The 12,222-nt window shown below is 48.4% G+C and overlaps 1 protein-coding gene across 1 annotated transcript in view; it reads left to right on the top strand.

Moving 5' to 3' along the window:
- Window positions 1–1,715: 1,715 nt before the first annotated feature.
- Window positions 1,716–12,222, top strand: part of SLC9A3R1 (SLC9A3 regulator 1) — a 37,488-nt gene continuing 26,981 nt past the window's right edge. Inside the window, exon 1 of the mRNA XM_024215212.2 lies at window positions 1,716–2,425. Coding sequence (XP_024070980.2) covers window positions 1,955–2,425 — 471 coding nt within the window. The 5' untranslated portion in view covers window positions 1,716–1,954. The remainder of the gene's footprint in view (window positions 2,426–12,222) is intronic.

The raw sequence follows: 12,222 nt of genomic DNA on the forward strand, positions 1-12,222 counted from the left end.
TAGCAGAGTTGCAAAGGGAAACTCAGGGGAAACTGAGCTGGAATTTGGAGAAAGGGAGAGAAATTTTTTTTTTAAGAAGAAAACAGCACAAGGCTAACGATCCCAGCCTCATCTGGGTGTTCCAAAGAAAATAACCTCCCCCCCGCAGTCTGTGTCATTGCACCTATACAACCTTTACCAAAGGGGGAAAAGTCCAGCACCAAATCTGTAAAACTGCCAGTCCACGTGCAGAAACAGACTAGTGTCCTCAGCAGCCTAAAGTCCATGGTGTAATTTCATCTTCTCTCCTCTCCTCTCCACCTAATTTGACTAAGGAATCTAGCGTCTGATATTGTTTCAGCTTATGTGATTCCTGTTGCTATAGTAAATACACAAGTTCAATTGCTTCTGGAGGCCTAGATTCAAATCTGCCAAAGGCAGCCATTTCAGTGAATTTGGTGCCATCCGTCATCTCTAAGGGATATTAGGCCATCTCAAAATGAGGACACCGTTGAGAGGACAGGAATAGCAAGAGTGTTATAGCATAGGTTTGGGATGCAATGCACGAGCTGTGTGTGTCCCTTAGCTGGATGAGGAGGTGTGTTGGGGGTCAGCACTGGGCCAAATCAGGACTGCTTCCTGGGTGAGTCATTTTGTTCATGAAAATGTTCACAGATCCTGCAAATGTCATTAATTTAAGCATGGCTGATGCTTTCTCCAGGAATTCATGCCTGATACCTGTTACTCATTGTTCTCCTATTCAAAAAACGCAGTTATCCAATCAGAGAGCAGAAACAATGCCATGTGACTGAAACATCCTACACCTCAGATAGTCATTAGTCAAAGACAGAATTAAAGCAGATAGTTGGAGCAGCCCATGGGGCTGAAAGTTGCTCAGAGAAACGATTCTGTGAACTGGAGTAACGAATAGGTTAGTAGGACCCGGGAGCTGTTCAAGAGCATTCTGAAACCGAAATGGGGGCTACACTTGCAATTAAAGAATTTTTTTCACTTCAAGGTCCCAGAAGCAAAGACAAGGTTTTCATCTCCAGGCCAAAAGACCAAAAACATCAAGACACTTGATCACGGCCTTGGATAGACCAAGAGACTACCTACACTTGACCAGAGCTCGGAGAACCGAGTAATTCAACCAGTTCCTAATGTGAAGCCCACAACTCCCAAGCAACTAGGCCACCACCACAGTCAGATCCAGAGCCACTTGTACTGAACAGATTCCGATGCTGGCAGAAGCTGTTCGGAGAAAGTCACTTGTGAGCGGTCAGTGAGCAGCTCGGGGTGTGTCATTGAAAAGGGAGGATGAGTCAGCCGAGCCTCCTGGGGCAGACCCTGCTCATAGTGAGGCTGCAGGGAGGGTTACTCAAGTTGCCCCACGCCTGCTCCTCTTAGACTCCCTGTCTCTGATGGAAGGAAGTTCCCCGCCCTGCAGAATCTTCACTCTTGCTACTTTGTGACCCTTCTGCTTCCGGAGAACTTTCCTTGCAGGCGGGAGGCTCAGCAGCCAGCCAAGACGTTGAGGGTGGAGTGAGGCTATTTCCTCCTATTTGCATAATCCCGCCTTCTCGAGGGTTGGATTCACTCCCGGGCTTCATGGGTAGCGTCATCTCTGCTCAGCTCCTCCCCCGCCTAACTCCGATTGGCCCGGCGTCGCCCCGCAGCCCCCCTCGGACCCGCCCCCTGCTATAAAGGACGGTGACAGGCTCTGGAACGCGCGGACAGAGAGCAAGGCGGGGATTGGTGCGGCTGGTTCGTTACGTACCGGGCAGCGGCGGTCTCCCTCCTGGTGCACGGTCTCCGCGCGGGACCCCTCGTGCGAGACTCCGCCCCGGGGACACCTGCTGCGGAGAGCCGGCGCTGGAGCGATCCGCCCGGATCCTCGCGGGGGTGCAGCGGGTTCGAGCTCCCGGGATCGCTACCTCTCGGAGCCGCCGATCTCCTTCCACCCTCCCCCGGGAACATGAGTGACGGGGCGGGGAGCGAGCGGCAGCTGCTGCCCCGGCTCTGCCGCCTGGAGAAGGGGCCGAACGGCTACGGCTTCCACCTGCACGGGGAGAAGGGCAAGGTGGGCCAGTTCATCCGGCTGGTGGAGCCTGACTCCCCGGCCGAGACGTCGGGGCTGCGGGCCGGGGACCGGCTGGTGGAGGTGAACGGCGAGAACGTGGAGAAGGAGAGTCACCAGCAGGTGGTGAGCCGCATCCGAGCCGCCCTGGGCGCCGTGCGCCTGCTGGTGGTGGACCCGGAGACAGACGAGCAGCTGCAGAAGCTGGGCGTCCAGTGCCGGGAGGAGATGATCCACGGGCTGCCCGCCGCGGGGCAGGAGAAGCCGGAGGAGAAGCCGGAGGAGAAAAGTAACGAGGAGCCGCAGGAGGCACCGAGGGAGGAAGCGGAGAGGCCAGACGGGGAGGAGAAGAGCCACCCTGCGGAGCGGGTAAATCTAGGTCATTCCCGGGGAGGGGAGGGCGAGCCCTTGGGGCTAATGGCGAACTGCGGGCGGGGAGAGAGCAGCGAGTAAGCCGCAGGTACTGGGGAGAAAGGAGTGGGGGAGATCGCGGGGGGCCAGGGTTTAGGCAGAAGGGGGAAGAGCTCCGACAGGTTTGGGACTAAGGGGGCCAGTTACGGTGCGGGGGGGGGGCAGGGTCTGGGTGAGTGTAACTGACTTTGGTGGTCCTCCAAATACCCTATAGAGTTTCCATGCAGAGGATGGCTCAATGCGCTGGCACATTCAGGCTCTCTGCTGATTGTTCTTGTCGTTGGGGATAACTCCATCCTCACCTTTGATTATGAAATGTGAGGAAGTCCATTCGCTTCTGCTGTGTGCCAGCTGAATGTAGGGCTGGCACCTACCTGCCATGGCAGGAGCGTCTGGCTGCTTTTTGTTGGGGGAGAGAACTTAGAAGCAGGGGGACTCTGGGTGGCTTGGTGGTGCCATCTGTGCATGCTCCAGGAATTTCCATGTTAGATTCTAGCATCTCTATATCCCCATATCTGCCAGGCGCAGTCTCTGCTGTCCTGTGCTGGAAGGAGACCCAGGTACCATTCTGTACTGTAGTGCGAAGAGCAGTGTGTACCTTAAAGGGGCAAATGTCTTCTGTTTTTAAAAGTTCCCTGACCTGTCTTACTGGTGGTGAAAGACTTTTACAATTTCTATGGAGTTTGATTTTAATGCAGGATCCACTCTAGACTGTTGCATTTCTCTCAGCTTTGATAAACTAGTCAATTTTATTTTAGCTTATCCTTGCTAGTCAGTGTCACTTTCTGGTTCTCTCTCTTGCACTAACAAAATGAAGCAATAGTTGGGTTGCAAATGCTGCAGGGAAATGACTGGGGTGTGCGGAGGTGAGATAATACTAGCATTCATGTTGCCATGAAAATAAATTCTGTGGTTGGTTGGTTGGTTTAAAAAAAACCTCCCAAACTTTTATTTTAGCCCAAACTTTAACTCGAGTGCCCCTTTTAAAGAGACACCAGCCTGTTAAATAATACTAATAATCTCAAGTACTACATCTGCCCATAAAGCTATCTTTGTGTAGTTTTTACAATCATGTTTTCCAATTTTTTGTTAAATGCACCTGCTCCTGTTGGGAAAGCAGAGGTAGACATGTAAATAAAGGGCAAATGAGGGAGAAAGAAGTGAGGGAGGCAGAGGAATCCAGGCCAGATACCTTCCTCTAGTTTCTTTAGGTTTAAACCCCTCCCTACATCCAAAAGTTTTAGGAATTCTCCTGTAGCCATATGAAAGAGTGACAGAAACAGAAGAAACTGATTTATATGAGGGAACCAGTGGTACTGACTATTCAAAGTTGTTGATGGACATATTCTGAAGCACCTACGAGCTCCAGTCAAGGACCAGGACCCCATTGTGTACAAATGCACAAAGTAAACAAACCGGAAAAATGTAGAAACTTTCTCTACCCACAATTAATACTCTTAAATGTGTTACTTATTTTACCTGTGATGGTTACTTTTCACAGAAGAGTGTCATCTGTTTGTCTCTTTTAAGCATTGCCTGCTCATTAGTAACCCTCAGGCCTCCATCTTGCCATGTTGCTGTAGTTGGGATGTTTGAAATAATGTTACTTTTCAAAAGAATCCACTTTCTTTTCAAGTGTTGCAGTGAGGATGGTATAGTTACTCTTAAAGGTACGGATGTGGGTCATGGTTGAACCACATGGGGGAGGGATATTGCCTTCTCAGTGCTTATGGGACTAAAGTTCCACTATTTGCATGTATCAATATAAGATTGAATGCTTCTCCCTCTCATTCATATTGTGTAGCTCCTAGTTGGTGAGGAGGGAAGAGAGATGAGGGCCTCTGTCAGGATGAGATGGGTCTCAGAGTAAGTGTGTAGGGCCCTTTAACTTTGGGGCACGTGTGTAGCTGAGGCCTGAGGATCTAGTTCTTAAATCTCTGTGGACTTCATGCCTGCCTGCTGCACTCCTCAGAAAGAACCAGTGGCTGGTGGCTAGTTAGGAGGTGGTGGAAAAATGGTAGAACTGTGTTGTCCTCCCAGTTCTTCTCTGCTGTGATGCACGTTTTTAAAGAAACGAAACCAAACACCACAACTCCCAAAAAACCTCGACAATGGCCAGGCTGCTGGTGTGCTGTGACCACAGTTTTTCATACTGACCAGTATCTTCTCGTTGTTTCTTTATGCTGCTCCATCTGACTAAAGGCTTAGACTGTAAACTCTTTAGGGCAGGGGCTGTCTCTGTTTTTGCAGTGCCTAGAACGATGGGAGCCAGACCTCTAGGTGCTTCCATCATAGAAACAATAAAATCTGAATAAAAGGGGAGGGGAATTTTGATCCATGCTGACTGCAAGTCTTGAAATATGGAAACTTATCAATTCAGAAATGTCTGTCTTCTACAATATTTTAGTAGAAATACAGATGGAAACACAGAGAGAAGATGTGGAGGGGAAGAGACTCTGGAACTGAAAATAATTGCCCATTACCTACTTGGAGTAGCTTCTAATGGATGCCCTGGCTTCATGACCTAATGAATATTTATTTACGTAATGGGAAATATGTACATTGTTGCAAATGTAACGCCGACAGACCCTGGTCATCAGCAGGTGGGATGGAACTGGGGTCCTCTACAACATGAGCTAAAAGCCAACTGGCTGTTAGCTAATGCTGTAGAGAAGATGGTTTTGTTTCTCTTTCTCCCCCACCCCCCATGCCCAGAAGAAGTGTGGGTTACACAAATACTGTATGTTTTCACCAGTTTGTGGTGGACCTCCTCAATAGATCCTATTAAATAATAAAGCTGGGTTATCTTCCCTGGGGATGGAGAAATAACTCTTGGAAGAAGCATTGTCCCTCTTTCTGATCAGGATAAATTTACCTTGTATAAAATCCTATAGCTGACATGGCAGGTGCATTGCTCACTGGCATTCAAGGGTGTGAGGAGAGACATCTGGTTCATTGACACTTGGGAGATGGCTGGCTCCACCACTCTCACAGGCTGAAGAAGAGAGCTGAGAGGGATTAATTATCAAACACTTGAGGATATAAATAGGACAAAATGGCTCATCAAAGTGAAGGGTTGAACTATCACTATATAACCATATTGGTCAGATGTGGTCTCAAATAAGCTCCACTCAACTTCTTCTGAAGGCTTTCAGCACCTGTAAAGGTCAGGCCTCTAACACTATTTTGAGAGCTCTAGAGCATTTAGAGGTTCAAAGTATGGTCTACAGGGGGGTCACCTGTCAGAGGTTTTCTTAATACTAGAAGACAACCAGTGGGGGCCTAGAGAGAGGTTCTGGGAGCTTTAGACTTGGACTCTGTGAAGGGAGGTCCTAATTACAGGATACAACAGCTGGTGTGAGAGGAGGAGCAGGGCGTTCTTAAGGAGATGATAATTGGAGACAGTGATAGGAGGGAGTGGATGGACTTTGGTGCCTTTGCTGAGCTAACATTCTTGCTGTTAACTGCTGAAGAATGATAGTTCTACTAATTGTTCCTCATATTGGACTTTAGCCTGGAGCCAGAACACATGTTCCCCTTTGGCCATTTGCCCCACTGTGTCAAATGTCCTTTGCACAAACGGATGGAAAATTTCAGGCCTTTTGGCCCAGACAGCTCTTGCTCAGACTTGTTGATAGCAAGGTTCTGTACTACTGGATATCCCACAAATGGGATTCTTACAGGGCTCAAGTGGCTTTTGCCAGTCCCTCTGAGGGGAGCGAGAATCACTTCCCCTCAGACCGGGCAGGAGGTAAAAGTTTTTGTTCATCTTACCTCATTAAAATGAGAGGAATCTTCTCTTGATCTCACTTGGGAGAGGAAGAAAGAAGAAACTGATGTAGTTTGCCTTTCTTTTCTGTAGGGGGCAGAAATCTGTCATTCCCTACCACTGATCTTTAATATGTTGCAACTATATCAGTTGAGTGTCCTGACAACAAGATGTTTACATCGTGGCAAGGTGCCCAGGGCCTTAGACAGCTCTGAGTCCTGTTTGCTTCGGGACAAACATTGTACTCTCCTTAATGCAGGCACAACTCAGGCTTTAGATCCAAGACAGTTAAAGCCACACATCAGAATGAATTATGATGGGAGGAATGAAAAACTGCCTGCACTGCCAGATTCCATCAGCAGGTGTTTTGCCAAATTATGCCAACTGGAGTTAGTTAAGATAGGAACTTCTTATCAGGGCAGAGCAGAGACTCTTTGTGATGTGGGGGTGTATTGTCCTTGTTCTCTACCACACCCTTGAACGTGTTGGGTGGAGGAGCAGGTACAAGGCCAGGTTCTGATAGTAATTACTCGACTGTAATGCCTCAATGTCCCATGTGCAGGGCAAGAAGGGCTCAGTTGCCGCTGTGCTTTAAACAAGGGTCCCTGTGGGGAGTACAGTAGTTGCCTCTCTAGCAATATTTAAATCCTCTTCTCTTTGATGCTTAAGGGCCGTTCTCTGGCTGTCTCTGGTTTCGTACAATCATTTACAGAAAGTGTCTCTTATTTCCCTATCTTCCTCAAAGTACCCTGTTGAAGAAAATCTGGGGGCATGGCTCTTCCGTCGAGTGAATCCCATTCAACTTGAGTGTGCGATTACTTCGTGTCTGTCCGTTCCAAAGGCAGCCAGCTCTGCCTGTGGTGGTGTCTGCTAATCCCTATCTCTGGTAGGGCCTAGTCTCCCTGCAGAGTGACCAAAGCTGGTAGGTCCCCCCGATGCTTGTTTCAGGATGGGGGCGTCCACTCAGCTCCTTATCCGTCACTTCACGCTAGCTGGGAAAGAGACGAATAATTGTGCACTGTGTGATCTCCCTGCCCGGGCTCAGCATACCATGAAGGCCTGGGTATGGATGAATTATCCATAGCTCTTTGAGGCCCTTGGATGAAAACCTTGTGTAAGCGTCAAGACGACGCCAAGCCACGAGATAGTTACTGTAACACCCAGCTGTGGTTCAGAAAGCTCAGGTCTCTATGGAAACAGCAGCATTGAGAGAAGAGGGGGGTCCACGAGATACTTGATCTACATGGCACGAGGCAGATGGATGTTAGCAGGGCACAGGGAATGTATGTGGGGGAGGTGGAATCCCTGATCAGTGACCATTTCCACAGCCAGTGTGGTGAGAACTATATGGCTCCTTTATCAGGCACTAGCTCAGGGCATGGGACTCGCAGTATCTCTTCCTCCTCTGCCCTGTCACTCAGAACTAGCTGTGTCTTGTGGAAATGAGACTGCTCCTGTCACCAGGGTGGCTGACAAAGGAGGCTCTGGCATGTGATGGAAGCCCGGAGCAGGGAGTTCACACTAGGGCAGTGTGACGGATTGGATCACAGAAACCCCCTTGGGAACTGCCACCCGATGTGCAAATACTACCCCTGCTCCTGTTTTCCCTGCCAGCTCAGGACTCCAGCACCTTGTCTTGCTGAGCCAGACACTCCCGTCTGCTCCAACACAGACCCAGGGTCTGAATCACTTGTCCCAGAGCTGCAAGTTTACCTGAAAACCGCTCACAGAAGTGTGCTTGTCTTTAGCACTCAGATGCCCAACTCCCAATGGGGTCTAAACCCAGATAAATCCATTTTACCCTGTATAAAGCTTATACAGGATAAACTCATAGATTGTTCGCCCTCTATAACACTGATAGAGAGATATGCACAGTTGTTTGCTCCTCCAGGTATTAATACATACTCTGAGTAAATTACTAAGTAAAAAGTGATTTTATTAAATACAGACAGTAGGATTTAAGTGGTTCCAAGTAGTAACAGACAGAAGAAAGTAAGTCACCAAGCAAAATAAAATAAAATGCGCAAATGTATGTCTAATGAAACTAAATACAGACAATCTCACCCTCAGAGATGCTTCAGTAAGCTTTTTCTCAGACTGGACACCTTCCAGGCCTGGGCACAATTCTTTTCCCTGGTACAGCTCTTGTTCCAGCTCAGGTGGTAGCTAGGGGATTCTTCATGATGATCCCTCTCTCCCTTTGTTCTGTTCCACCCCTTTATATATCTTTTGCATAAGGCGGGAACCCTTTGTCCCTCTGGGTTTCCACCCCCCCTCACTGGAAAAGCACCAGGTTAAAGATGGATTCCAGTTCAGGTGACATGATCACATGTCACTGCCAGACTTCACTGCCCACTTGCCAGCACACACATATACAGGAAGACTAACAGGTAAACACAACCATCTGCAGACAATGGTCCTTGTTAATGGGAGTCATCAAGATTCCAAACCATCATTAATGGCCCACACTTTACATAATTACAATAGGCCCTCAGAGTTACATTTTATACTTCTAGTTTTAGATACAAGAGTGGTGCATTTATACAAATAGGATGATCACACTCAGTAGATTATAAGCTTTGTAATGATACCTTACAAGGGACCTTTTGCATGAAGCATATCCCAGTTACATTATATTCACTTATCATGTTTTTATAAAACCATATAGATTGCACAACGTCACAGGCAGTTTCTCTTCCTTCCCAAAAACAGGAAGTACATGGTTGCAAAATGGGACAGACGCCATGGCCCATCCAGCGTAGCGGAAGGTCAGTGTTTCTCAACAGGTAGCAGGAACTCCTAACCCTACCTGGGCTGGGACTGATACCTGGCTAGCCTCTGGGACCCTAGACACGTGACAGCAAAGTGAAGATCCGTTTGTGGCTATTCCCCTTCAGGTTGCCGAAGGAGCTCTTTCTCAGAGAGCTGCATGAGAGGAAGTGAAGGATCAACACTGAGCTGGAGGCTGGCAGCGATATTTTTTTTTTCAGTGCTGGTGGGAGGAAGCTCCCTGCAGTGAGGCTTAGAGGCTCTCTGCTAAAATCTGGCCTGTAAGGTATTAGTCTTGCAACATTTGTTCAGTGCTGATTACTGACTGGCTGCAGGTGTGTCTCTGGGGAGTCTCCCCAGTGATCTCCTCCATTCAAAGGCCAGGAACCTCATCTTCCGCTCTCTGCTTCAGCAGGAAAGATTAAACTGTGTCTAGGACCAGACTTTCAAGAGAGGCCAGCGCCCCCCATTGAGAACAATGAGAACTGCTGGGTGCTGAGTCCTGTTGAAATTCTCTGCACTTCTGACAGGTGCCTAAATGGAAGCTGAGATCTCTTGGAAATCTGTCCCCTGGCATCCCAATGATGTCATACAAGTGGCGTTGGGTGGGACACAGAAAGGAGTTCTTCCTATAATTTCTGGGTAGCACTTGCCTGAATTGCTCATCTCCTTTTGGCTGTGGAGCGGGAAGCAATTCAAGGCTCAGCCACTGGATCAAGAAGAATCCGCTAACTGTCCTAACTTCTCAGCTGATTAGAGTCTCTTGTCGGCTAGTATTCTGGGGCACAAGGGGGTGGGGAGTTCTCTGGGTCCTGTCGGGGTTAATAATGAGTCTCCAGGTAGTGCTCACCAGATTTGCATGTGTCAGAGTCCTATTTGCTTTATTGGGCTGGACTTGATTTTATTTGCTTAATGAGCTCAAGGCAGGTTCTGGCAGGAGGGCAAGCTGTCATGCACTGACTGGTTGGTACTCGTCTCACTTTGTTCTAGGGAATGGGGGGGAAACCTGCTGCTTTCAGCCAGCAGAGTCCAGAGATGGGGGGCTCTGCTTCTGAAAGCCCCCTCCACAAATACACTTGTGCTTTTGTCTGGCTCCCCTCCCCCTGCAATGCCATGACTCCTTGGAATGGAGTAAACATTCCTCCCTGTGTTAACTCGGAGCTGAGACAGACCGGGGCAGTTCGCAGTGTAAGGTCTAGGGAGCCCTAAGGTAGCAGGAGTGGAGCAGGGGGAGGGCTCTGTTACCTTGACTCTTGCAGCACATTTCTGATGGTTGTTCCTCCCCTCCAGCTGGATCTGAAAGCACTTTGAAAAACCTTTGCGTATTTATGGATTAAGCTTTGCATATTTATGAATAGGCATTTCTATGGTGCTCCTCACTGTATTATTTAGTCTCAGGGCAGGGCCAGGACCCCATTATGCTAGGCGTTCTACAAACACGGAACAAAAAGATGATCCCTGCCTCAAGGAGCTTATACTTGTATTGTAAGACCAGCAACAACAGATGGTCTATAGCAGGGGTTCCCAAACTTGTTTCGCAGCTTGTTCAGGATAAGCCCCTGGCGGGCCATGAGACGCTTTGTTTACCTGAGCGTCCGCAGGTACGGCTGCTCGCAGCTCCCAGTGGCCGCGGTTCGCCATTCGCAGCCAATGGGAGCTCCAGGAACGGCGAATCGCGACCACTGGGAGCTGTGTGCGGCTGTACCTGCGGACGCGCAGGTAAACAAAGTGTTTCTTGGCCCGCCAGGGGCTTACCCTGAACAAGCCGCAAACCAAGTTTGGGAACCCCTTGTCTATAGCATCTGAATGTAAAAGTCTCTCCAGGTGTTAGGGTGTAAACATCCAGGAGGGAGTGATATGAAGGGGGCATATTCAGGAGTAAGGGAATTCCATTTAGAAAAGGAACATTTAGGATGAATATGGGGGGAAATGAGGAGAGCTAGTGGATTATTCTACAAAGAAATAGTAGAAGCCCCCATTGCTTGGGACACGCCCAATGTGACTGGACAAAGGCCTAGAAAATCGGCCTAGGGGAGGACTAGATGACTTGGTGGATAGAGCTGGCTGTATTTTGTTCAGCAAATAGTAGATGAACTCTTTTGGCTGGCTGAAATTTTTTGGAATCTTTTAAATTTGGTTTGACTTGAACCAAACTTTTATTTCGTGGCACTGCCAATGAACTGAAAAAATCAGGTGTTCACCCAGTCCTCTTGATGGGCCTCTTTGCTGACCGCTGAAAGGCAGCCACTGTCTGACTGATACACAGGTGCTAAAGAAAAGTTTAGGGCAGGAAGTGAAGAAAATAGGATCAGAATTACAGGGGGAAGAGAGACCGGAATTGGAGTTGGCCCCAGTGAGCTGGACGTACATCTTTAGTCCTGAGAGAAGTGCTATGAGACTGCTAAGGACAAGTGATCAGGACCTTGCTCCTAGATCTGATCTTATAAATGGATGAATATTGAACCTGAGGCAGAGTTCAGACCTTACAGCCTATGGGAACTCAACCAGCCTGGACTCCCTTTTAAGAGAACAAGCATAGCATTTTCAAAAAGGCTCCTCCATCACTTAGAGGCAAGTCCTATTTTCAAAAGTGACTTAGGAGCCTCATTCTCACTGAAAGTCAATGGAACTTAGACTTGTAAGTCGCTGAGGTGCTTTTGAAAATTTTACCTCAAACCTCTGCTCGGATTTGTCCAAACTGGGACACTCTAAGGTGATATGCAAGACTCCCTGAAGAGCTGAACGTTTTCTTTGCTTGTCCCCAGGCCTTATGTTGGGGAGGGGAGAAACTCCAGCTGTCACACTGGTGTGATCATAGCCCACGAGGGTTAGCTTATTCCAGTATGTGACTTGGCACATAGGTGCAACGTTGCTTATAAACTTAGGTTCACACGCTTTGTTAGTGCAACTGGGCCAGAAATGTCACCAATCCCCTTTTGGACTCTTTAAAAACTATATGAACTGGCTCTTTAAATAAACACAAATGGCCTTGAACTTGACCCTCCATTTCCTGCAGCTGTAACAACTTGATAAAAGTCTCCTCCATCAACGTTCTCAAGGGCAGTGGAATGATTCATTATCAATATGATAAACACAATAAAAATACCAGTGTGGACTATAAACTGTAGAACTAGAAACTCTCAAGTCCTATTCCTGGTGCTTGGGGCCTGATCTCCCCCCCCCCCCCCCCCCCCCCCCCCCCTCCCCCCCCCCCCCC

Source organism: Terrapene carolina, unplaced genomic scaffold (genome assembly GCF_002925995.2).
Source record: "Terrapene carolina triunguis isolate 2854851 unplaced genomic scaffold, T_m_triunguis-2.0 Scaffold192, whole genome shotgun sequence".
NCBI classification, from domain to species: domain Eukaryota; kingdom Metazoa; phylum Chordata; order Testudines; family Emydidae; genus Terrapene; species Terrapene triunguis.